General features: G+C 47.5%; 2 protein-coding genes across 2 annotated transcripts in view; one reads left to right on the top strand and one right to left on the bottom strand.

Moving 5' to 3' along the window:
• Window positions 1–1,625: 1,625 nt before the first annotated feature.
• On the top strand, window positions 1,626–13,025 carry LOC107372397 (butyrophilin subfamily 1 member A1). The gene is made up of 3 exons (XM_015940624.3): window positions 1,626–1,852; window positions 11,489–11,869; window positions 11,944–13,025. The coding sequence occupies exons 1-3, from the start codon at window positions 1,786–1,788 to the stop codon at window positions 12,126–12,128; spliced, it is 633 nt and encodes a 210-aa protein (XP_015796110.3). The 5' UTR covers window positions 1,626–1,785; the 3' UTR covers window positions 12,129–13,025.
• The window catches only part of zgc:158659 (phosphatidylinositol 4,5-bisphosphate 3-kinase catalytic subunit alpha isoform), a 26,841-nt gene continuing 12,415 nt past the window's right edge, over window positions 12,126–26,551 (bottom strand). Inside the window, exons 16-28 of the mRNA XM_070548414.1 lie at window positions 20,946–21,027; window positions 20,696–20,860; window positions 20,519–20,622; window positions 20,341–20,440; window positions 19,696–19,767; window positions 19,505–19,611; window positions 19,297–19,418; window positions 19,113–19,191; window positions 18,864–19,034; window positions 16,562–16,679; window positions 16,344–16,495; window positions 16,110–16,258; window positions 12,126–13,430 (exon numbers count right to left, since the gene is read on the bottom strand). Of these exons, the coding sequence (XP_070404515.1) occupies window positions 13,306–13,430; window positions 16,110–16,258; window positions 16,344–16,495; window positions 16,562–16,679; window positions 18,864–19,034; window positions 19,113–19,191; window positions 19,297–19,418; window positions 19,505–19,611; window positions 19,696–19,767; window positions 20,341–20,440; window positions 20,519–20,622; window positions 20,696–20,860; window positions 20,946–21,027 (1,546 nt within the window). The 3' untranslated portion in view covers window positions 12,126–13,305. The remainder of the gene's footprint in view (window positions 13,431–16,109; window positions 16,259–16,343; window positions 16,496–16,561; window positions 16,680–18,863; window positions 19,035–19,112; window positions 19,192–19,296; window positions 19,419–19,504; window positions 19,612–19,695; window positions 19,768–20,340; window positions 20,441–20,518; window positions 20,623–20,695; window positions 20,861–20,945; window positions 21,028–26,551) is intronic.

Here is a 26,551-nt window from a genome sequence, read left to right as displayed (position 1 = left end):
ATGGTGACGTCATCATAATCCTCATCCGATCCCTGCTCAGTGTGGGTGGGAGGAGTCGTCTCCATGGAGATGGAAGGATGAGTCAGAGACGTCCTTGACTGACTGACAGGTCAGTGAGTGGTACCTGTGGTTCTGCGTTGATACAAGGACACCATGATGAGAGTAGAAGACACACGGACACAGCACCACCAGGAGGAGGAGCGGTCAGGCCAGAGGGGAGGGTGTGGGCGGGGCTGTGGCTGCAGGTTTACCTCTGGTGTGTTCTCAGTGTTTAGTTTCTAATTCCATTGTTGGAGGACGTTGTCGCCCTCTGCTGCACGCAGATAAACGGAGCAGGAAGTGACGCCACCATCAGCGTCAGCTCTGAGGTTGCTTTGCAGTCGGCAAACGAAACGTCAGCAAGGTAAAGAAAAACCTTTCCTGTGTTTAAAAAAGAACCAAAAATGGAACGTAGGTTTACCTGTACAGAGTCTCACCTGGTCAGGTCGCTGAGATTAGTAATGAGGGTGAAGCTCCTGACCTCTGACCTGTGATCAGTCACCAAAAATAACCTCTGGTTGATTATTTATGACCTGAATAATAAACAATAACGAGTTTTAGGTGATTCTTTCTTTTCTGTAAGAATATTTGGGGACTATTTTGTCACATTTTAATTTCCTAAAACAACTCCATGCATTTATCACAAACTCTTCCTGCTTCTGTCATCAGCAAACACAAAATCAGTCGGATCTGGGCTTAGATTAAAGGAGCCGCTGAGGGGGTCCTACAGGGCCCGCATGAGGCCCCGGAGCCACAGAGCTTCCTGATGGGAGGAACACGTTTTCTTTTACTCCAGTTTTTCTTCACACTTTTTATCTAAAAGTTCCTATTTCTCATTTTCATTATAAGGTTTGTAATAATTTCTTTTTGCTTTTGTTGTTTTTGTGAAGCGCCTCGTCTTCAGAGGTTCTAAGTAGAAATAATGAAATCTGCAGATTCGAGACAATCTGAGGAAGAACAGAGACATTAAAGTCAGCTGATAAATGATTTTTATAAAAGAAGGAAGTTTAATGAGTTAAATGTTTCTGTAACTCAACCTGAACGTGACCTGGAGGTGCGTTCAAAGTCTCACAGAATTATTACAACTCCTCGTTATGTTGTTATGAAGTTAAAGCCCACAGTTGGCACACACACACACCAGTGTGAGGTGAAAACTGTCCTCTGTAACTGACACACCCCCGTGGGGAGTCTTTGGTGAGATTTGAACCCCGATGTCCCAGTCCCATGGTGGACACCACCAGGCGTCTGAACTGGTCCTACTGGTACTCATTCCTTCTAGTGTTTAGGGATCTGACAGAAACACGTTCATAAACACCGATCATGCTCAGCAATGTTTCTTTAAACAAACAAGCAAACAAACTCATTAAAACATGTAAACACATGAAAGAAGGTCAGTAAAAACACCTCTAAATGTGTTTTTAAAGTTTTATTTGGTTTTGAGTTTAAAGTAGTCATTGTATAACTTTTATTTTAGGATTTAAAAGTCTTAAATATGATCATTAGGATGACAAGTGACTCGTTTTTGTGTGATGTTCTCTTTATCAATGAAGTTGTCTGAGTTCCCAGCGTCCCTGAACGCCTCAGCTCCTCCCACCGGACAGGTGACGCGCACCGTGTCCGTTTCGCTGTCGGACTGGTTTTTTACTGGTTGCTGTTTGTCTATCCGGGTCCTCCCGCTCCAGCTGAGGACGGGTCAGAACCAGAACTGAACTCCGGGTATTACTGGTGCTTTCACGGACTTCCGGGATGTTTCATCTCGCCGTTCTCTCCTTCTTAATGTGGACCGGACCGGGACCGGGAGCTGCCACCGTGTGTAAGTTCTTCTGTATTCTCTCCTGGTCAGCAGAACCAGAACCAGCTGCTGAGCTGAGGTGGTGAAAGGGAAGGTTCTGATTTTCTTGTTTGATTTTCACGTCTATCAGGGCAGCTGTGGCTTCAATGTAGCTCATCACCTTCAGTGTGTGAATGTGTGTGTGTGTGTGTGTGTGTGTGTGTGTGTGTGTGTGTGTGTGTGTGTGTGTGTGAATAGGTGAATGATACACTGTAGTGTAAAGCGCTTTGGAGTCCTCTGACACTGAAAGGCGCTATACGAGTGCGGGTCATTTATCCTTTTGTTTCTGTTGTAATTGACTTAAGGATCAGCCTCAGTTTGGAGAAACAGACATGCACTCACCGGACGGAGGAGCTAACTGCTAGTGACCATAGGACTGGTTCTGATGAGTCCAAAACCAGATTCAGTCTCTAATCATTCATACAGGCGTATTAGATTCTAGTAGTGGAGCAGTATGACATCAGTCTCAGCTGACTCCGCCTTTATAAGAAACTTTAGCTCACAGTAATAAAGTACATTTTGTGAGATTTCTTGGATGGAGTCTCGTTCCTGGTCTCACCCGTTCACACAGGTCTGATCTGTGTATATTAGGGACGCACAGTTTCCTAAACTTCCTCAACCGGGTATTGACGCCGCTTAACGGTTCGGGTCGGCCCCTGGAGGCACGCCAGCATTTACCCTGGCTCTATAAATAACACTGTTCTGTCTACTCTCACATGATTCTGATGCACAGCTACATCCCACACTCGGTACACGAACAAGAAGGGAAGAGAGACAGGGATGTCCCTGAAATGTCCGTCACTCAGAACGCGTTGCGGTCGTCTGGCATCAAACACGCGGCGCTGCTTGTGACTGCGTGCTCATGAGCACATTTTGGAGGCCACAGTTTTAAAAACACTTTAGTTTCCTTTAGGGCTGCTCAGTTAATCGAATTTTAATCCCAATTACGATCTGAGTTTTGAACGATTATAAAAACAAAACAAGTCGATAATTTGCTCCTCCCACTTGCGCTGCCCTGAGTTGCAAATGAAGCGCTCCTCCCACAGTGTTGCCAACGTAGCGACTTTGACGCTATTTCCAACAGCTTTTATGACCCCCTTCTTGACTTTTTTAATCTTAAAAGTACCTAGCGAACACCTCAGAAACATCTCTGGTAACCCTTAGCTACTTTCTGGATAACGTCGTCGACATTTGCTGCAGGTTAGCTAAACACTCCGCCTGCGCTCCGGACCGTTCTTCAGGACATTAGGAAAGGGAATGATGTAGTGATGTGTCCGTCGCTAAAGAAACGGCTCTCGGAGCCAGCTCCCTGTTGGATTAACCAGAGTGTGTGACACACACACTGTACCTGCGGACTCCTGAGCCGCTAAAAATGGCTAAATGTGCGCGTGTGGCGCGCTAAACACACGTGCAGCTTGCCCTGATTGCTGTGAGACCGGGTTGGGGGGTGCAGCTGTGGTTGGGACAATTATTACATTAGCTGATGGGCTTGTAAATAAATAGTTTATAAATAAGGTAGAAATAACTGGGCTGGGCGAAAAATCGATCAAATGAATTAATTTGAATTTTTGTTGCAGGCGATTCATAAAGTAGGTAAATCGAGTTTTTTGTAATGGCGCCTTTTTGGCCCTCCGGAGGTCCCATAGCATCAGGTTCCCCACCCACGAGCGAGCAATAACACACAAAACAACAGACAGCAAGCGACCACATGGCAACCGGTGATTGCGGTGAGAGTGGGAAGTTTGTTCCGAAGAAGGAACAAACGCAGGAGCGTCATTTAGGGATGGGTACCTTTGACATTTGAATCGATCCGGTACTAATTCCCGGTACCTACGAATCGATACCGGTACTTAACGGTACCAATTTTAGATACTTTTGAGTATTTATTATTTTAATTCTCTTTTATAATTCAATATATATTTTTCTCAATATATAACAATATTTGATAAATATCATGATAAATAACATACAACTGTTTGTATTTTAACATTGTCCTTGTAGTTTTATAAGCTGATAATTAAACTGAAGCAAACATCTTTACTGTGAACTAAATTTACTGTGTATCTTCATTCCTTTTGCCGTCTTTTTTTCATTTGATTTTTCCTAATGGGAAGTTAGAATTTCCGAGGAGAAAGCGAACGCACCATTAGATAACAATGGTGGCATAGGAAGCTAACATATCAAGCTAACGTTATCTTAAACAGTTTATTTAGCTGCTGGAGCAGATTAAAACGATGATGCCTCACACTTAGATCGTTGTCACTGGTTTCATCTTCACCCAATCACCCGTCGCATTTAGTAAAGTGAAGCCAAACTTTAGAGCGCGTTCATGTTCTTCTAGCCGGAGATTCGGAATTCCGAGGAGAAAACGAATGCACCATTAGCGAAACGGAAGCTAACACATCAAGCTAACGTTATCTTAAACATTTTATTTACCTACAGGAGCAGATTAAGATGAGGATGTCTCACTTAGATCGTTGTCGCTGGTTTCATCATCACCCAGTTACCCATCACATTTAGTGAAGTGGACCCAAGCTTTAGCGTGCGTTCTTTTTTTTTTTTTTTTTTTTTTTTTTTTTTTTTTTTTTTACCGTGTCCTGTCTGGCTGTGAAGCAAGCAGAATTGATGTCTGAATGCTGGTGACAAGCCTTACAGATTTATTCTCAGGTGGAGCATCAAAGCGTTTGCTTTTAATGTCACACCTGATACTTAAAACTTTATTGTTATTGTTGTTGAATGCTTTGTAATTCCGACCAGACACGGAGACAGAGGTGAAAGAGAAAGGAAGAGAAAAGGTGGAGAGAGAGGAGGGGGGGGGGGTTCCACAAAAATAAACAATGAATAGTCTGCTTCTAGACCTGCAGAAAAAGACAAAAAAAACAAAAGGACACAAAAAAGGGACACAACAACAATACAAGATCTACCTATCACTGCGTCAACTTGATGAAAAAACAAACAAACAAAAAAACAATATATATATATATATATATATATATATATATATATATATATATATAATCAACATTGCTTAACTGAAGAATCACGATAATAAATCACAGTGCATTAAGTGCCCACCATAGTCTTAAGACCTGTGTTGAACGTGCCCAAGCCCATACTTTTGAGAGCACCATGTGAGCACCTGTGTGTGTACACGCGCTTGTTTATGTAAGGTTTCTCTATAGGAGCGTTCAATAGAGAGTGTGAGGGACCACAGACCCGCCCCCCAAAGATGCGCAGGAGACGGGGGGAGCTCCAAGTCCCAGAGATCCAGGCGTTGCCCCAGAACACAGGAACCCCAAGGAGACTGCAACCAGAAAGGCCCCCGCCCCCCTCGAGAGGCACAGCGGATCGCCCCAGGGGGGCCACAACCAGCAGCCGGCAGAGTCCCTGGAGATATCAGCGGCAAGCCCACAGGCCCGCCCGCAGCCTCCCACCCCCTAGCCGGCCGAGCCTGGGACCCAGCGACCCGGGACCCAGGGGCGACCACCCCCGCCGGGGACCCAGCAGAGCCCAGGGACCCAGACCCCACCAGGCAGCCACCGGGATCTATCAGGCAGATGCCAAAATCTTAAACCCCCTGACCCAGTTGCCACAAACACTCAGGCAGACCATGGCACAAGCCCCCACACCAGGTGTGGCAGGGGGAGGGGGGACAAAGATCTATATTATCAAGAGAAGTTCCAGGAGAGGGGAGGACCCAAAGGCCCCACCTGACATAAACAGTCATACACAAACACAGTCACACACTCCCTCCCTCATGCTCACACATGCACATACAACCCAAGACTTACAAAAATGCACGCCGGACACCCACTCATGCTCCCCATACACACCCTATTCACTCTGGTCCCGGTACTGCTGCACATTGGGTACAACCATCACCGATAACCAGAGTTTGACCCTTTCTGCTGGGGTGCTGATGAGCAGGCTCCCCCGCCCAACGCTGAGCACAGCAACCCACCACCCCAGACCCCAACCAGACGGCCAGATCTCCCTCCTAGCCTCCAGGCCTCCAGCCTAGCCTTTAGCGTGCGTTCTTTCTACCATGCTGCTCTGTTTACAACTGGCTCGCAGCGAGCGACGACATAACGCTCTTGCGCATGCGCAGCTGTCTAGGCAAGTTCTCGTTATGAAGGACTGGCACCGAAACAAGGCACCGTTTCAAATGAGGTGAATCGGTGCTCAGTCGGTACTGTGGAATTAGGTCGGTACCTTAAAAAGTACCGAATTCGGTACCATCGCTAGTCATGGCCGACCGACCTGTTGCTGGCCTCGCTTCAGTTTGCTGCACCATGTCCTGCCAGGCTCAGAGCTTTCACGTGAGGCTTGTTGTGCTCCAACAATGAAATAACGGCTGCCACACTGTGCTCTTTGCTAACCGCGTCATGTATGAGAACATTTGGTCCTGGCCCATTTCTTCTTCTGTGGTTGCCCAGTAAACATCTTGATAGTGGTGCTCTTGCGCCCTCTACTGTCACAAACTAAATGCCACCCCAGCGCAGCTGAAAGACTTGATGTTGTAACCAGGTAAAATTATTTAACTATTAACTATGTCCATCACTAGTTTAAATGTGACAGATGCTGCATCTGTGACTAAATACGCTCATTGTCATTTAGACTGGATTCCCTTTAATCTGATTACTTTTGTGCCAAATTACATTCAAATAAAAAATCAAAACAAACTAAATAATTCATCTGCCTTCAGACAGAAAATGCTTAATATTCTTTAAGTTTCATTATTTGGTTATTTTTCTACACAGCTTAGTGAAACAGAGTTTTTTTTACCTGACACGTTTGGACTCTAGCCATTATCTGAGTTTGCCGGTGTTGGTGGTGTCACTACCGATTGTCTGCGGGTGGTGGAGGAAGACATCGTCCTCCTTGCTGAAGACACTGGGTGTTTCTCAACGTCAAGACGCCTGGCCTCATGAGGCGATGTCTTGCGAGGCCAGGCGCCTTGCGTACGAGGACGCTGTCCTTCCTTGGTCAAAGAAAACGGTTAAATGGAACAGACTTGCATCACACGACCACGGCTTCCACGGCGGTCACGTAACGTCAGGTGACACGGGAGATAATGTTATATTTTATACGTATTAGTTTCAATATAATTATACAACGAGCCTTTTACTTTTTAAATTGTTTATTAAATTAAATTAAATATATAGGTGAGTTGCTACCCGCTAGACACCAGAGCTGCAACTACTAAGCAACCAACCATCCACAGATAACTTCTTTGGATCTAAAAAAAAACATTTTAAATTAGTTGTCTTACTTATAAATTTGAAAATTTTCCCCCAAGTAGCTGCCGGCTTCTGATCGGCCGTCCTTTTGAAAATGCCGCGGTGTATTGTGGGTAATTTTTGACCAAGGCTAGGCTACAAGACACCGCTCATGTGTCCTCGCTCAGCTAGCTAAACGGCTAACAAACGGAGAACACACGCCTCGGTAGAACATGAACATTGGAACACGTCTCGGCGGCTCCTGATGACGTATCTCCTAGGCAACCGGAGCGGGGCCAAGACATCCAGGCGAGGTTCCTTGGCATTGAGCAACACCCACTGTCCCATCCATGATCCATCGGGAATACTGAGGCCCTGTCCACACGTAGCCGGGGATCTGCCAAAACGTAGATATTTTTCTACGTTTTGGCCTGTCATCCACACGAAAACGGAGATTTTTCACATGAAAACGGATCTTTTTAAAAACTCCGGCCAAAGTGAAGATCTGCGTTTTCTCCGTTTTGGCGGTCTGCGTGTGGACGGACAAAACCGGAGTTTTAAGGTCCGCATCGTCACTTTCCGCGACAAAAAATGCTGACATCACGTGTGCGACCTGTGTTTACACTAGCCGACAGCATGGATGCCCTCAGAGCTGCGCTCGCTTTATCAATCGTCCAAGCGCTTTTTGCTTGTTTGTTTTTGCAAGCGGAATTACTGCTCCTTGCGGAAGACCACAGACGTAGGACGAGGTTAAGAACGGGGGAAGTACTGCCGCCTACAGGTCTGGCATGTCCTTAACAACGTATTTATCCGGGTACGTGTGGACAGAGTTTTTTTAAACGAGGCGGTGTGGACGCAAGTTTTTGGAGGGGCGGATATTCGTTTTTAAATAAACCCGGCTACGTGTGGACTAGGCCTTAATCGTCTGTTCAAGGTTGTGTCCACGTCTCCTTATTTCTATGGCGTCTTTGATGCATCTCTAGTATTTTTTCGTTTCTGTGTTTATGTTCCAGTCCCTTCCGTGGTTTTCTCGTGTTCCCTCTGATTTACTGTTGTACTTTCTGCTTCTTTATGTTTTTTGGATGACATCTAATATAACTATTTAAAACTTTTAATGCGGTCTTTCCTCTGTTAAACAAGCTGCTTGTCTTCACTCTAAACTCACGTTTCTCCTCTTCTCTACCAACTTTTGAATGTTTTGATAGACCTTCCCTCAGAGCTCGGACTCAGGTGAAGTGGAGACGATGCTCTGACCCCGACACCACAGACGCATCGCTCTGAGAGAGAGAGAGAGAGAGAGAGAGAGAGAGAGAGAGAGAGAGAGAGAGAGAGAGAGAGAGAGAGAGAGAGAGAGAGAGAGAGAGAGAGAGAGAGAGAGAGAGAGAGAGAGAGAGAGAGAGAGAGAGAGAGAGAGAGAGAGAGAGAGAGAGAGAGAGAGAGAGAGAGAGAGAGAGAGAGAGAGAGAGAGAGAGAGAGAGAGAGAGAGAGAGAGAGAGCTCTTTGCTCGTCCTTCCTGCCAGACTGGTTTGCCCTCCTTCTTGTTTATCTTGACTGTCAGAAGCTTTCAGACTCTTCTGAACTCAGAAATGTATTTGTTTCAGTCCAGCTGGGTCACATGACCCCAGTTCTGCTCTCTGATTGGCTCTTATCCACTCTTCATCCTGCCTGCCTCCTCTTCCCATTGTTTAGCATTGTTTGTTGTTGACATCTAGTGGTGATGGTGTGGAGTCTCCTCCTGCTTTCTGCTAAACTACTGAAGAAAACTCATGAAGGCCCTGTTGATTGATTTGTCCCATTTGGGCTTCTGTAGAAGAACACCTGCATCACCTGTAAACATTAGGACAGGTGTGGGCACTCCTGGTCCTCGAGGGCCACTCTCCTACATGTTTTAGTGTTTTCCCTGGTCACCATGTCTTTTTGCTGCTAAAGTAAAAGCATCCCCTGCTCCACCTCATGTGAACAGGGGAAGTGAATGACAATAAAGCATCCTTGGTCCTTCTGATGAACCTGATATAAGTGAAATATCACATTTGACCTCATAGATCGGTGTCAGTTTTAGGGCTGAAGGATAAATCAATAACGATACACTGGCACTCTGTCCAGGGTGTACCCCGTCTGATTGCCCGTTGACCGCTGGAGACAGCCCCCCCCCCCCCCCCCCCCCCCCCCCGTGACCCTACATGGACAAGCGGGTTCAGAAAATGGATGGATGGATCTATCGATAGAAAAAAAATGGGTCGATAAAAGTTTCCTTTCTTTTTTACAAAAACCTGTCAGGTGGCTTCAAACTAGAGTAATTACTTACACACTTAACCAATCAAAAACACAGGCACACTCTGTCACCAGACAGCAATGTGACTTAAACAAGATGCTGCAGCAAGGAGAGGTTAAATTGTCCTGAAAAAAGGTTACAGTAGTTCACCGGTGTGGGATATTTTCATTCTTACAAGGCTGACAACAAAACAACAGTGTTGGGTAGCAAAATTTGCAGAGAATCAATATAAAAAAAAACAACCACCTTGTTTTTTCATAAAGTTTTGGCAAAAAATGGCCAGGGCTGCCTTTAAATATATTTTGTACATTTTTATAAAGTTTTCAATAATTATTGATATGGGTTCAGCCCTAATCCAAGGTCACACCAAGATTCCTGACAGAAGGTTTGGTGTGGGAAGCAAGCTGACCAAGAGAGTCTCTGACTTTGGGAACCAGCTTGTCTGGGGCACAGATGAGGATCTCAGTCTTATCTTCATTCAGCTGAAGAAAGCTCCCACCATCCAGGTTTTGATAGAGTCTAAGCAGGTGTGTAACAGCTGCAGCTTAGACATCTCACAGGGCTTAAAGGAGATGTACAGTTGGATGTCATCTGCATAAAGATGGTAGGAGATTCCTTTGAAGGAGCTCAGGATGTGCTGAAGAGGAAGCAGACAGAGGAGGAAGAGCAGAGGCCCCAGCACAGAACCTTGTGGGACACCGCAGAGAGGGCGGAACAATAGGCTCCCAACCAATCAACAACACAGATCCTTGCCCACTCTGTCACCAAGCCCTCCCCTCTCAGACCTAAACAGACAGCGCCTGACTTAAACAAGAAGAGGCAGAGGACATTGGCCCAAAATAATAATTTGGTGATTACAAGTCCTGTGCTAAATTTGTTATGGGAGCTGAGGCCAGTTCCTCAGCTGAGAGAGCTGCAGCTGATCCAGGGCTGTGGCCGGCTGGCCGTCAGTCTGTGCCACAAACGCTCAGCCCTAGTGATGTGTCGGTCATGGACGAAACCGCTCTTTCTCCGCGCGTCTTTTTCCACGCCCACGTGTCTGGAGATTTCTGCGTTCCTGAGTGTGTGTGAATGTATGGAGAGCCAAAGGTAACCTACAGTTCCTTGTTGGAGAAGTTGAAGTGAGTAACACACACACACACACACACACACACACACACACACACACACACACACACACACGGTGGCGTATGCGGGGAATGCCAGAAGCAATTATCACACCAACCAGAAGGGACGTGTAGTTGTTGGTAGGGCCTAATCTGTCCAAGAGGAGGAAATAAATTAACATCTACAGAAAAATGAGGAAATGTGTGAAAACAGGATGAAGTCACGTTTGTAAATATCACCGTATAATCATGAGTAATCTGCTGCAGCTCAACCTTGATTTGAGGAAAATCATGAATTGAACTGAAATCTTAATTTCTGCTAGAAAACTGGAACACAGTTCAGTCTTTCCTGAAATCCTTCAGCCCTCGTAAAATAAACACATTTAAATAAAACGTTTGTTCTTTATTGAATGTAGTTAATTCAGGATTAGCATAAAAAGGCCAGGGCCGCACTTAAATATATTACTAAACACTTAATTTTAGTAATATTCATCGATATCGTCCGGCCCTCATCAGCAGACTTGTAGCGCGTTGAATCAGTGAGAGAGAGCGCTCTGATTGGCTGCTTGTGCTGGTTAAATAACTGAGTTATGTGTATTAAACCAGACCTGATCATAGCAAGTTCAGCATCACTACTAATCTAATCATCTAACCTGAGAATTCAGGTATAAACTTTAATGGTGGCGCTCCAGAGGGGGCGGGGCTTGGTGCGTATTGGGGAAGTTGTTGTTTATGTGATGATGAACCGCGAGCAGAAGCCTGAGCTCAGCGCTCCCTCGTGGGTTGATCATTTGCATGTTTTTGTCTATTTCGCTTGAAGCTGCAGGGCCTGAAAACCTTGTTTCTCTTCTGCTTTATTCTTTGTTTTGATGACATTTTGGGGTTTTCTTCACTTAAGCCTGTTAAATAAAGACATAAATGATGATTTTCCTTCATGCTTGTCCTGCAACAACCGATAATATGCTGATGATGTTTGCCTTTTATCAGCTCATCTCCCGTCTCTGCTTCGTGTCTCCTGTAGTTGAGATAAACATCCGGCTCCTCCCCCAGCAGACCGCCACGCTGCCGTGTCGAGCAGCCAAAGACAAGTCCGTCGTCGCTCTGGACTGGAGCCGGCCCGACATGTCGCCAGAGGTAGTGTTTCTGTTCAGAGACAACCACGTCTACCAAGAATTCCAGCATCCGTCTTTCAGGAACCGAGTGGATCTGCTGGACAGGGACATGAAGGACGGGGACGTGTCTCTGGTTCTGAGGAATGTGACAACTGCTGATAGCGGATCGTACGAGTGTCGAGTCTTACAGAAGAAACCTCTCCCTTTCCTCTGGAAGACTCGACGCTCGAAGAGGTCTGTTATGATTTCTGACCCGATCATCATCATCAAGCTGCAGATTGTCCATTCAGGTGAGTTCTTAGTGTAAGGAGATCAGGTGCAACTCTCACCTGGTGGCTCTGACTGACCGGGCTCTCCCCTGCAGGTCCGATAGACACCAACAAGGAGGACAAGGTCATTCACAACATGAAAAACTGGAATCGGGCATTTGAAGAGATGGACGTTCGAGAATATCTCACTCTAGTGAGCGTGCTGGCGGTGGTGGTCATTCTTCTGATGGCCATGACTAGATGTGTTACCAGATATTGGTCCAAACATCCGTCCAGGTGATCAGTGTGGTCAAAACGGACCACGTTGGTTTATTTCTGTTCTGTTTATTTTTTTTAGCACCAGTTCACAATGAAACCCGTTTGGGTTTGGTACAGATTCAGTGATTTTACTTCATACACCGACAGACTTTTACTCTTTAAATCAACGTTCAGTGACAGAAAAGTTACACAATGTTTATGAAAGGTTGAACTTCAAATATGAACCAAAGGGCACAAAAACAAATTAAAACGGGCTCAAATGTTAAAGGTATATTCCACCGATTCCTGAAAACTCTGTTGACGTATTTCCCAGAGTTAGAAAAGTAGGAAAAAGAAACTATTTTTAGGCAGCCCAGTCATTCTCCTGACCCGGCTGCACTCCTTTAGCTTTAGCTTAGCATAAAACACAGTAAGTGAATGGGACCAGCTAGCATTGTGAGTCCTTAAACTCTTTCAGTAGTGATCCCAGTCCTGCTTGGTGACCTAAACAATCAGACAAACTGCGGGTGAAAATAATTGGTAACATGAAGGAATCACAGGCGCCATTTTGGACCTGGGACTACTTTATGACGAAGCTCAGCACGTTGTTGGCAAACCGCCAAACAAACACACGTTCACACACATCAAAGGGTGGAATATCCCTTTAAATGTTCCAAGAGTTGAAGGACTCATGCTTCAGTACAATGTTGAAGTCATTCCAACCATAACACGAAATCTAAATATCCAAAAAGAGTTAAGTGGAGTTTAAACTAGAATCAGACTTTAGAACACAAATCTTAGCTCCGCCCACAGGTGATCATCTCCACCTTCTGGTTGGTCAGAACTCCTGATTGTCATAAACGTATTGATCGGGTTTTATTGCTCTCACAGTGACTGCAGTGTTCACTTAGCTGGTTTTAATAAAGCTGCTTCAATTCAATCTTTTAAAACAGTCAATAAAGTTTGATTCAAATGTTTGCTACGCTATTACTGTTAACCAACGTTTTTGAATAAAGCAGCTAGCAGAGCTAACAGTAGCATGGAAGACATGATGACATCATCACCTTCATTTTAAACTATCCTTTGGCCTCCTTGAAGACTCCTGTGACCCCGAGTTAGTGTTGCTATAGCGACCATCCCACCAACAAGATGGTTTGATGTTCATCTTCTTCATGATATTCACCGTCATCCAACATGGTCACTGATGAAGGAAGTGTGTGTCAGTGCTCATTGGGCATGTGTCTGATGGTGTGGAAGATCCAGTCCATCTTGGTGCTCCATCCTCCATGATGAGCGTCGTTCATCTGCTTGGTGAAGTACTCCAGCGCCTCCTGCTGGCTCTTCTCTGATGGACACAAAACAGAGTCAGACAAGGACAGAGGGACAGCTGAGGGCCATTCTGGGCCTACAAGTTCAAACTTGGATCAGAACCAGGTGTGTAATAAATGAGCCCATGATGCACTGGGGCAGCCAGCATGGTTGTGTCAGTCAAACCTAGAACTTATCTAGAACCTTACCGTTCCTATGACGATAAAACGGAAGGATTGTTGTCCAGGAAGGTCCCGCTGACCTCTGGTTACCAGGGTGACCAGATGTCCCGCATCACTTTTCTCACATCCCGCTAACATAGATTCATGTCAGTTTGCCGCTGTAGCACGTAGCTCATAAACGCGTCGATCGTCAGGCATGTCAGACAGATTATTGCTAACCCGTACATAATTTATGTGTCATCATTATCATTGTTGTTAGTAGTAGAAATAAATGTCATTAACATTTCCTGTAGCTACTGAACACGTTAATGAAGTACATGAAGTTCTACTGATCATATCGTATATGCTCTTCTGACTAAAGCCTAGTCCACACGTAGCCGGGTTTTTCAAAAATGAATATCCGCCCCTCCAAAAACTTGCATCCACACCTCATTTAAAAAATAAAACTCTGTCCACACGTACCCGGATAAATACGTTGTTAAGGACATGCCAGACCTGTAGGCGGCAGTACTTCCCCCGTTCTTAACCTCGTCCTTCGTCTGTGGTCTTCCGCTAGGAGCAGTAATTCCGCTTGCAACAACAAACAAGCAAAAATCGCTTGGACAATTGATAAAGCGAGCGCAGCTCTGAGGGCATCCATGCTGTCGGCTAGTGTAAACACAGGTCGCACGCGTGATGTCAGCATTTTTTTGTCGTGGAAAGTGACGTTGCGGACCTTAAAACTCCGGTTTTGTCTGTCCACACGCAGACACCCAAAACGGAGAAAACGCAGATCTTCACTTTGGCAGGAGTTTTTAAAAAGATCCGTTTTTGTGTGAAAAAACTCCGTTTTTGTGTGGATGACAGGCCAAAACGTAGAAAAATATCTACGTTTTGGCAGATCCCCGGCTACGTGTGGACAGGGCCTAAGATGAGTCATATCATTACAAACCTAGAATGTTACTGAAATGCAGGTAAAAATGTTTGCATCAAACATCTATAAATATCAGATGGAAACGCCAATTTAATATATATTATGGAGCCTTTTATAACAAGAGTCTGACATTTCAGCCTCGTAATTTTGTTGTTTTATTTCATAATTTTAGCAGCAGACCACGTTGCACTTGAAACATGTCAAAATGGAATACTCTATTAATTAGAATTCAATAGAACATTCAAATAGTTTTATGTTTATTTATTTAGCAGATGCTTTTATCCAAAGCGACTTACAGTTTCTAACCTATAGGGCATGTTGTGATCTGTGGGGGGAACGGGAGTACCCGGAAGAAACCCACGCATGCATGGGGAGAACACGCAACTCCACGCAGAAAGGCCGCAGCCGAGTTTCGAACCTGCGACCTTCGTGCTGCGAGGCAACAGTGCTAACCACTGCGCCACCATGCAGATAGTAAAATATCCAATAGCTACAGTTATATTTTGAACCTTTAAGAGAGCAGACAACAAACATGAAGAAGAAGAAACAAACACAACCTTCACCAAACCCGGGTACGTCTTATAAACACAACACGGTGGTGTTTTACCAGCAAGTTCATTTAACGATCGCTCGCAAACGTGTTCCTTTTTTGTGAACGTAGAGCAAACTCACTTATTTTGCATGGTGAATAATAAAGTGAGCTCTCGTTCTGGCGTGTGAACGGGTTTATGAACGGTGTTCCACCACAGCTCCAGAACGTTAGCTAAAACATCCTGTTAACCTTACAGTTTATAAAGTAGACCACGAAAATGTGAATCGTACACAGTGGTGGTCGGCGTGGTGTCTACTCTTCTACATCTACGTCGTTGAGGACGGACCTCTGTAATGAACACATCTACACTCATTTGGATAAAAGAAAATGTTCTTTTCGAAATTACACCGACAGGAATGATGAAGACATTTCAGCCCCCCCCAACCCCCCCCTCCACTACGTCCATGCCCATAAATATCTACTGAAAAAAAAAGTTCTGAATTAAGAAGAAAAATGTTGCAGCACAAGTATGGATACTTGTTCAGTGGGAAGCTGATTTTGGGGGAAATGAATCAGAAACAAACCTGAATAGATCTAAACGTGTTACTGGTACATTTACTGCCATTCTGATGTGGGAAGCAAAAACTGAAAAGCTGCTTAAGCCTACGTGTTTTTATAGTGGGCCTATCTGTATTAATGAAAAAGTTGATTTAAACCATTTTAGCTAAAAAGACTCGGAGCTGCTGTCGAAGGTCCACAGAGCCTGACTGAAGCTGTAGCTGGAGAGGAACCGAGGAATAGCTGTAAAGCTTTTGCTGTTTGCTGGTTCAAGCTGAATGTGAATAAAATCTATAGTACATGAAACATACCGTGTGCTATGTATATTTAACAGTCGTGTTAGAGCAAAGAGGGTTTCACTCTGTCGCACATTTGGTGAGTTGGGATCTGGTCATCCTAGGTTTACCTGCAGGTCACTGGAATCAAACCAGCAACCCTTCTGTTGGCAATCAGCCATGCTTCCCCTGAGCTACAGCAAACCCTTTATGTTCGGTCCCACCATGGACCCCCCATCTCATCTCTCCAGCTTACCTAAGGCGAGCGTCTTCCTCAGGTAGGCAATGTCATCAAAAGTCTGCAGCTCAGGCATCCCACAGCCCAGGAGGAGGGAGAAGAGGTTGATGAACAAGCTGGCGTGCTGTCGGATAGCCAGGTAAGCCTTGTAGCACATCTCCTGGAACCTGCACCACATACAGGTGAGCACAGGTAAGAAAAGATCTAAGAGGCAGCAGGAGCAGCTGCAGATGGGTGAGGAGCAGGTGAGACCTCTCAAACTCCTTCGTCTTGGTGGACTCCTGAACTCCTTTACTGATGACGATGAGGAAGTCCTGAGTCAGGACAAAGGGAACCCGCTCCCTTTTGTAGCCAAACTTCTTCTTCTTATGATCCAGGAAGTGACCAAAGTCAATGTGGAACAGCTGCAGCAAGAAGAAGAGTCAGGGGGCGGAGTAAGGGAGGGAAACAACCAGGAGGAGGAGGCTCACCTGGCCATTCTCTTTCACCATGATGTTGGAGTTGTGACGGTCTCCGATTCCCAGGATGAACGTGGCGACACAATAACCTGCACACGACCTGGTGAACAGGTCAATGGCTCTGTCATACCTGAAAGACAGGTGAGTCAGACAGGTGGGTTTACAGATGGATGAAGAGATGAAACAGGCAGTAAGACTGATGCCTATGAGAGAGAACAACAGGCATTCAGTCAGACAGGTGTGGCATCAGACAGGTGTAGCGTCAGATAGGTGTTGTGTCAGACAGGTGTAGCGTCAGACAGGTGTAGCGTCAGACAGGTGTAGCGTCAGACAGGTGTAGCGTCAGAGAGGTGTAGCGTCAGAGAGGTGTAGCGTCAGGCAGGTGTAGCATCAGACAAGTGTAGCGTCAGACAGGTGTAGCATCAGACAGGTATAGCGTCAGACAGGTGTAGCGTCAGACAGGTGTAGCATCAGACAGGTGTAGCGTCAGACAGGTGTAGCATCAGACAGGTGTAGCGTCAGACAGGTGTAGCATCAGACAGGTGTAGCGTCAGAGGGGTGTAGCGTCAGAGAGGTGTAGCGTCAGACAGGTGTAGCGTCAGACAGGTGTAGTGTCAGACAGGTGTAGCATCAGACAGGTATAGCGTCAGACAGGTGTAGCGTCAGACAGGTGTAGCGTCAGACAAGTGTAGCGTCAGACAGGTGTAGCATCAGACAGGTGTAGCATCAGACAGATGTAGCGTCAGAGAGGTGTAGCGTCAGAGAGGTGTAGCGTCAGAGAGGTGTAGCGTCAGACAGGTGTAGTGTCAGACAGGTGTAGCATCAGACAGGTGTAGCGTCAGACAAGTGTAGCGTCAGACAGGTGTAGCATCAGACAGGTATAGCGTCAGACAGGTGTAGCGTCAGACAGGTGTAGTGTCAGACAGATGTAGCGTCAGACAGGTGTAGCATCAGACAGGTGTAGCGTCAGACAGGTGTAGCATCAGACAGGTGTAGCGTCAGACAGGTGTAGCGTCAGACAGGTATAGCGTCAGACAGGTGTAGCATCAGACAGGTGTAGCATCAGACAGGTGTAGCGTCAGACAGGTGTAGCATCAGACAGGTGTAGCATCAGACAGGTGTAGCGTCAGACAGGTGTAGCATCAGACAAGTGTAGCGTCAGACAGATGTAGCGTCAGACAGGTGTAGCGTCAGACAGGTATAGCGTCAGACAGGTGTAGCATCAGACAGGTGTAGCATCAGACAGGTGTAGCATCAGACAGGTGTAGCGTCAGACAGGTGTAGCGTCAGACAGGTGTAGCATCAGACAGGTGTAGCATCAGACAGGTGTAGCGTCAGACAGGTGTAGCGTCAGACAGGTGTAGCATCAGACAGGTGTAGCGTCAGACAGGTGTAGCATCAGACAAGTGTAGCGTCAGACAGGTGTAGCATCAGACAGGTGTAGCATCAGACAGGTGTAGCGTCAGACAGGTGTAGCGTCAGACAGGTGTAGCATCAGACAGATGTAGCGTCAGACAGGTGTAGCGTCAGACAGGTGTAGCATCAGACAGGTGTAGCGTCAGACAGATGTAGCGTCAGACAGGTGTAGCGTCAGACAGGTGTAGCATCAGACAGGTGTAGCGTCAGACAGGTGTAGCATCAGACAGGTGTAGCGTCAGACAGGTGTAGTGTCAGACAGGTGTAGCGTCAGACAGGTGTAGTGTCAGACAGGTGTAGCGTCAGACAGGTGTAGCGTCAGACAGGTGTAGCGTCAGACAGGTGTAGCATCAGACAGGTGTAGCGTCAGACAGGTGTAGCATCAGACAGGTGTAGCGTCAGACAGGTGTAGCGTCAGACAGGTGTAGCGTCAGACAGGTGTAGTGTCAGACAGGTGTAGTGTCAGACAGGTGTAGCGTCAGACAAGTGTAGTGTCAGACAGGTGTAGTGTCAGACAGGTGTAGTGTCAGACAGGTGTAGCATCAGACAGGTGTAGCGTCAGACAGGTGTAGTGTCAGACAGGTGTAGTGTCAGACAGGTGTAGTGTCAGACAGGTGTAGCGTCAGACAGGTGTAGTGTCAGACAGGTGTAGTGTCAGACAGGTGTAGCGTCAGACAAGTGTAGTGTCAGACAGGTGTAGTGTCAGACAGGTGTAGCGTCAGACAGGTGTAGCATCAGACAGGTGTAGCGTCAGACAGGTGTAGCGTCAGACAGGTGTAGCGTCAGACAGGTGTAGTGTCAGACAGGTGTAGCGTCAGACAGGTGTAGTGTCAGACAGGTGTAGTGTCAGACAGGTGTAGTGTCAGACAGGTGTAGCGTCAGACAGAAGAGTACTAACCCCTCTCCGCGGTTCTTGTCTTTGATCCAGTGGTGAAGTGTGTTGGAGTTAAATTGCAGCGCCCCCTTCAGGCCTCCTTTACACTGGATCTGCATGATGGTGAAGCTGTTCTTGACCACCTCAATAAGACCCACACAGTCACCGATGGACAGGCATCCATACGGCAACATGCTACAACACACACACACACACAAGAAGTTAGGCAGGTGCGTGATGATGTCACCGTCTCTGATGTTGTCACCCACTCACCGCAGGTCCAGGCCCTGGTTCTGCCAGATGTTTTCCATGATCTTAATGATCTGCAGAGTCAGCATGTCCTGACGTAGGTCTGCATTACAAACACAACTACATTACCCACAATGCCCCGGTACAGTTGTTTTGCTAGCACATGTTGCATTGAAACTGGTGTGGTTGTTAGCACTGAGCTAGCTACCATCTCCGTTCTTGAAGATGATCTCGTTATTGGTGAAGAGCAGCTCAGACATGATGTCGGGGTTCTCCCAGTTCAGCCACAGGGGGCGCTTCGCCGAGGACATGATCCTGCACTCCTCCAGCCTACAAATGTCAGGTTAAAGGTGGGGTTAGCTGGGTGGGAGGTTTTGGATCAGCTGCTTGGTGACTTCCCGGGATGAGCTGGTAACCTGAGGTTTCCCAGTTGGTGAACTGGGTTCAGTGGAGAGACGAATCCCTGCAGAGACTCCATGTAGTCTGGACGAGACATGTGCTCAACCAGGAACTTCATCTGCACCTAATAGCCAATAACAGCAATCCACCATCAGCCAATCACAGAACAGAGAAAGACACAAGGGCAGGATTGTTTGGGGTGTCCTACCTTCTGGGTCTCATCTTTCTTCTCCTGCTTCAGCGTGTCAGTCAGGTTCACCAGTTTATCCATGGCCTCCACCTGGGCAGGTACACCAGTGTTAGTGTCCAGCTTCTCAGGAGACCAGTTCAATGTTGAGAAGGTCTGACCTCGTTACAGGTTTGACAACTTCCTCTGATGTTCACAGACACCAAAGTCACTACTGCTCTCCTGCTCCCCCAGGTGTCTGTCTGCTCACCTCTCTATCCAGGTGTCTGTCTGCCCAGGTGTCTGTCTGCTCACCTCTCTACCCAGGTGTCTGTCTGCTCACCTCTCTACCCAGGTGTCTGTCTGCTCACCTCTCTACCCAGGTGTCTGTCTGCTCACCTCTCTACCCAGGTGTCTGTCTGCTCACCTCTCTACCCAGGTGTCTGTCTACCCAGGTGTCTGTCTGCTCATCTCTCTACCCAGGTGTCTGTCTGCTCACCTCTCTACCCAGGTGTCTGTCTGCTCACCTCTCTACCCAGGTGTCTGTCTACCCAGGTGTCTGTCTGCTCATCTCTCTACCCAGGTGTCTGTCTGCTCACCTCTCTACCCAGGTGTCTGTCTGCTCACCTCTCTACCCAGGTGTCTGTCTGCTCACCTCTCTACCCAGGTGTCTCTCTGTCTGCTCACCTGTCTGTTCAGATGTTTTAAGTACATCCCGCAGGCTCTGCAGAAAGCCTCCAGCAGCAAACCGAAGCGTCTAGAAACGGTCTTGTTGTGCATTTCTGATCTGAGAAAAACACTTCCTGTTAAATCAAACATGAGAACAGGTGTGTGGAACAGGCATTAACAGGTCATTTGAACTGACTTCAGGTGCCAGAAGAAGAAGTGTCCTATCCTCTGATTGGTCAGAGCTTTCTTGATGAGGAATCGAGCTAGAGGATTGTCCAGGTACATTTCATACTTTAACACCTGTGGACACACAGATCAGATCGTCACACACACAGTTAGCTACCAACACTGTTTAGGACAGGTGTGAACGCACCTGTACGAGCTGCAGCAGGTACTGGGACAGCTTGTCGTCGGTCAGTCCCTGCACCAGGCAGCGCAGAGCAAACTCTCGGACCATCGGATCAGGGAAATTACAATCCAGCAGCTCTAGAGCTGACTCCGACTCCATCAAAGGCCACTCCTTCAGCAAACAATACATCTGATGAAGACCAGGAGGACACAGGTGAGACACGAGACACGCTAAAGGCTTCAGAGATCCAACCTGATAGTGACGAGTCCTTTACCTGTGACACCTCATCCCTGGAGTTCCATTTGACTGACAGAAGAAGTTTAGGAAGAGACTCTGGAATGTTTATACAGTAATGTCTGCAGAGACGGACGGGTGGAGACGGACGGGTGGAGACAGGTAGAGAGAGACAAGTAGAGACAGGTAGAAAGACAGGTATAAATAGATGAGTGTAGACAGAGTCAAAGAGACAGAAGACGGGTGGAGACAGACGAACAGAGACAAAGATTAAAGCAAACAGAGATAAAAGTAAAAACAGGTGTTCCTTCTATCAGGTGAGTTCGATGATCAACCCAACATTCTGGGCTGAGGAGGACGTGTTCTGGACCATCCTCCTCAGCCCTGTTAGGCTATGGTGAAGAATTTAGAAGCCAAACATGACAAAGACAATCAGGTGCTGGTGGACACCTTTGCAGGAGGAAGAAGACACAATGAGACCTGAAAATTCCCACCAGCTGGTGTCCTAAAAGAGACAATGTCTTCGGGGGTTGGAACAGTTTCCTTTGATTTAGGAGGATTAGGTAGAAACCAGAGAAGAAGTCTGTTTAGACCCTTTACTTTGGCCCAACTCCAATACTCGCCCTGTGGTCTTCAGCGAAGTTAACTTGGAGAAAGTGCGCTGTACGGCTTCGGGTGCGTGGTACACAAGTGTGCGGGCGGGGGGTATTACGTCATTGACCTCAACGCATGCTGGAATGGTGGTCATTGTGATACTTTTAAAAAAACCTTTATTAACAACTTTCAAACAAACAATCAAACAATTATTTGAAATAAATTTGCATTCAATGCTGCTGTCTAAAACATTCAGAGCATCAACTAATCGTCTTAAAATGAACTACTTTCATCAGAAAATACACATTTTTGGAAAAGGCTCTTGAGCCTATTCTCCCGCAGCAATGGATTGTGGGTAATACCCTGAAGGGTGCAGATCAAGCGTGCAAAACGGGCGGTATCAACTTGCGCACTCGAGAATCGAGACACCCTACGCACTCGCACCCCTGGTCTGGATCGTTTAATTGAAGGGCACAAGGGTGGAAGTGTGAGTATTGGGATTGGGCCTGTGTCTCAGTGTTAGGCTCCACCCCCACCTGTGTCTAGGGTGACCAGATCCCAATCTGCCACATGTGGGACAACGTGAAGTTCCAATGAGAAAAAAGCAAACAAAATGTATATTCTGCCTTTTAGCACTAACATCACTGTTACATATATATAATTATATTCTTATTATCATCATTTATTTCTTGTATATATTTTATTTGACTTCAACATGAACTAGCACATAACAAAAGCTTTACTATTTCACAGTTCCTCTCAAGTTACCACAACATAACTCAGGCTCTGTGGGCCTTCTGTAGTGGCTCTGATGATTTTAATTATATAGATAGGCCCACAACAATAAAAACATGCAGGTTTAAGCAGCTTTTCAGGGGTTTCGTTCAATGTTTTCCACAACAGAATGACAGTTAAAGTACCAGTAATATTTTTTTAGATTTATTTATGTTTGTTTTTAGACCTCTTATGATGAATTATATAAATGGAAACCGCATTCCCTCACACAGACGTGGGTCACTGGGGCCCCCCTCTGGAGCCAGGCCTGGAGGTGGGGCACGTTGGCGAGCGCCTGGTGGCCGGGCTTTCACCCATGGAGCCCGACCGGGCACAGCCCGAAGAGGAAACGTGGGTCCCCCTTCCCATGGGCTCACCACTCGTGGGAGGGGCCAAAGGGGCCGGGTGCAGTGTGTGACAGGTGGTAAATGGTAAATGGCCTGTATTTGATATAGCGCCTTCTAGAGTTGTGGAACCCCCCAAGGCGCTTTACAACACAATCAGTCATTCACACATTCACACACAAATTCATACACTGGTGGGGATGAGCTACAATTTAGCCACAGCTGTCCTGGGGCACACTGACAGAGGCGAGGCTGCCGAGCACTGGCGCCACCGGTCCCTCCGACCACCAGCAGCAGGCAACGTGGGTTAAGTGTCTTGCCCAAGGACACAGCGACAGACTGAGCGGGGCTCGAAACTGCAACCTTCCGATTACGGGGCGAGCACTTAACTCCTGTGCCACCGTCGCCCACAAGGTAGTCGAGAGCGGGGACCTTGGCGGTCTGATCCTCGGCTACAGAAGCTGGCTCTCAGCACATGGAATGTCACCTCTCTGGTGGGGAAGGAGCCTGAGTTGGTGTGTGAGGTTCCGACTAGATATAGTCGAACTCACCTCAACGCATGTCTCTGGCTCTGGAACCAGTTTTCTTGAGAGGGGTTGGACTTTCTACCACTCTGGAGTTGCTCCCACTGAGAGGCGCCGAGCAGGGGTGGGCATACTAGTTGCCCCCCATCTTGGTGCCTGTACGTTCACCCCAGTGAAGGAGAGGGTAGTCTCCCTCCGCCTACGTGTGGGGGGACGGGTTCTGACTGTGGTCTGTACTTATGCATCAAACTACAGTTCAGACTACTTACCCTTTTTGGAGATCTTGGAGAGGGTGCTGGAAAGCGCTCCTTCCGGTGACTCCCTGTTCTGCTGGGGGACTTTAACGCTTACGTGGGCAACAACAGTGAGACCTGGAGAGGTGTGGTTGGGAGGAACGACCCCCTGATCTGAATTCGAGTGGTGTTTTGTTGTTGGACTTCTTTGCCCGTCATGGATTGTCCATAATGAACACCATGTTCAGACATAAAGGTGTCCATATGTGCTCTTGGCACCAGGATACCTTGGGCCGCAGCTCGATGATCAACTTTGTTGTCTTTTCATCTGACCTGCGGCCGCATGTCTTGGACACTCGGGTCAAGAGGGGGGCGGAGCTGTCAACTGACCACTACCTGGTGGTGAGTTGGCTCAGATGGCGGGGGAGGATGCCAGTCAGACCAGGCAGGCCCAAACATATTGCGAGGGTCTGCTGGGAATGTCTGGCAGAGTCTTCTGTCAGAAGGAGCTTCAATTCCCACCTCCGACAGAACTTCCAAAATGTTCCAAGGGAGGCGGGGGAAATTGAGTCTGAATGGACCCTGTTCTGTGCCTCCATTGTTGAGGCGGCCAACCGGAGCTGTGGTCGCAGGATCGTCTGTGCCTGTCGTGGTGGAAACCCCCGAACCTGCTGGTGGACACCGGCAGTTAAGGATGCTGTCAAGCTGAAGAAAGAGTCCCATCAGGTCTTTTTGGCCTGTGGGACTCCAGAGGCAGCTTACAGGCACTGACGGTCCAAGCGGAATGCAGCTAAGGTGGTCACCGAGGCAAAAACCCGGCGTGGGAGGAGTTTGGTGAGACCTTGGAGCAAGACCTCTGTACGGCTTTGAGGAGACTCTGGTCCACCATCAGGCGCCTCGGGGGGGGGGGGGGGGGGGGGGCAGGTCACTACCAACACTATCTATAGTGGGGATCGTGTGCTTCTGACCTCTACTCAGGAAGTTGTGGATCAGTGGGCAGAACACTTCGAAGACCTCCTCAATCCCACCGACACGTCTTCCAGTGAGGAAGCAGACTCTGGGGATGTTGCGTTGGCCTCTCAAATCTCTGGTGCTGAGGTCACTGAGGTGGTTAGAAAGCTCCTCTGTGGCAAGGCTCCAGGGGTGGGCGAGATCCGCCCAGAGTTCCTTAAGGCTCTGGATGTGGTGGGGCTGTGTTGGCTGGCGCGGCTCTGCAATATTGCGTGGACATTGGGGCAGTCCCACTGGACTGGCAGACCGGGGTGGTGGTCCCCTTATTTAAAAAGGGGGACTGCAGGGTGTGTTCCAACTACAGGGGGATCACACTCCTGAGCCTTCCTGGTAAGGTCTATTCAGGGGTTCTGGAGAGGAGGGTCCGTCGGATTGTTGAACCTCAGATTCAGGAGGAGCAATGTGGTTTTTGTCCTGGCCGTGGAACCAGCTCTATACCCTTAGGGGATCCTGGAGGGCGCGTGGGAATTTGTCCAACCAATCTACATGTGTTTGTGTATTTGGAGAAGGTGTTTGACCGCGTCCCTCGGGGGATCCTGTGGGGGGTACTCCGGGAGTATGAGGGCCCTCTGATATGGGCTGTTATGTATGACCGGTGTCAGAGCTTGGTCCGTATTGCCAGCAGTAAGTCGGGCTCGTTCCCAGTGAGAGTTGGACTCCACCAAGGCTGCCCTTTGTCACCGATTCTGTTCATAACCTTTATGGACAGGATTTCTAGGAGCAGCCAAGGTGTGCAGGGCATCAGTTTTGGTGGCCTGAGGATCAGGTCTCTGCTTCTTGCAGATGATGTGGTCCTGTTGGCTTCATCAGAACGTGATCTTCAGCTTTCGCTGGAGCAGTTTGCAACCGAGTGTGAAGCAGCTGGGATGAGAATCAGCTCCTCTAAATCTGAGACCATGGTCTTGATTCGGAAAAGGGTAGAAGACCTTCTCCGGGTCAGGGATGAGGTCCTGCCCCAAGTGGAGGAGTTTAAGTATCTCGGGGTCTTGTTCACAAGTGAGGGAAAGCTGGAGCGTGAGATCGATAGGCGGATTGGTGCTGCATCTGCAGTGATGCGGGCGTTGTACCGGTCTGTCGTGGTGAAGAGAGAGCTGAGCCAGAAGGTGAAGCTCTCGATTTACCGGTCGATCTACGTTCCTACCCTCACCTATGGTCATGAGCTTTGGGTAGTGACCGAAAGAACGAGATTGTGGATACAAGCGGCTGAAATGAGTTTTCTCTGAAGAGTGGCTGGGCTCTCCCTTAGAGATAGGGTGAGAAGCTCGGTCATCCATGAGGGGCTCGGAGTAGACCCGCTGCTCCTCCACATTGAGAGGAGCAAGTTGAGGTGGCTCGGGCATCTGGTCAGGAAGCCTCCTGGACGCCTCCCTGGTGAGGTTTTCCGGGCACGTCCAACCGGGAGGAGACCTAAAGGTAGACCCAGGACACGGTGGAGGGACTATGTCTTTCACCTGGCCAGGGAACGCCTTGGGATTCCCCCGGAGGAGCTGGCCCAAGTGGCTGGGGAGAGGGAAGTCTGGGCCTCTCACCTTAGGCTACTGCCCCCACGACCCGACTCTGGATAAGCGGATGAAAATGGATGGATGTTTGTTTTTAATTCATTTTCCACTAAAATCAGCATCTCATTCAAAAATATCCATACATTTTTATATTTTTTTGTAATTGAGAAACAAAACGTTTTTTTTAAACATGACAACAAATCTCTTCTAGATTTTAGGTGAGAGAATAAACATCAGATTCTAATCTCTAAAAATTCAGATCTAATCTAATAACAGAGATTCTTAGAGTTACGTTTTGGCCCAAAATTCTGAGAATAAGTGATGAAAGCTTCCATTCATTCTCTTTATGTCTTCACTGTGCTTCAAGGCTCAGCATGAACGCAGGTATCTGAAACCGCAGCACCGTGTCTGTGTTAGAGCCTCCATGGTGTTTATCATGGACCCGTCTAATTACTGGAAAACCTGCTTTTGACCTCTTCACATCAGACTCCGCGCCTAGACTCTGTCGAGTATCTCTGAACACGTTTAGTTCACGGGTTTACAGCATTTTCTCCTCCGTGCTCGCTCACGCTTGTTTTGGTGGTTCGAGCGCGCTCCACACACGCTCCGGATCTGCGTTTAAGTCCCGCCTCCGTTTGATTGACAGCAACAGACAGATTCCTCCACA

This window comes from Nothobranchius furzeri, chromosome 2 (assembly GCF_043380555.1).
Source record: "Nothobranchius furzeri strain GRZ-AD chromosome 2, NfurGRZ-RIMD1, whole genome shotgun sequence".
Classification (NCBI taxonomy): Eukaryota; Metazoa; Chordata; class Actinopteri; order Cyprinodontiformes; family Nothobranchiidae; genus Nothobranchius; species Nothobranchius furzeri.
The sequence above is the reverse complement of the archived record's forward strand: the minus strand, read 5'-3'. Positions and strand labels throughout refer to the sequence as shown.

Bases quoted from the DNA above. Each gene is read 5' to 3' on its own strand.
- LOC107372397 (XM_015940624.3), top strand. From the start codon at position 1,786: ATGTTTCATCTCGCCGTTCTCTCCTTCTTAATGTGGACCGGACCGGGA. The intron at 1,853-11,488 runs GTAAGTTCTTCT...TGTCTCCTGTAG, and splicing joins ACCGGGAGCTGCCACCGTGT to TTGAGATAAACATCCGGCTC. The intron at 11,870-11,943 runs GTGAGTTCTTAG...TCTCCCCTGCAG, and splicing joins GCTGCAGATTGTCCATTCAG to GTCCGATAGACACCAACAAG.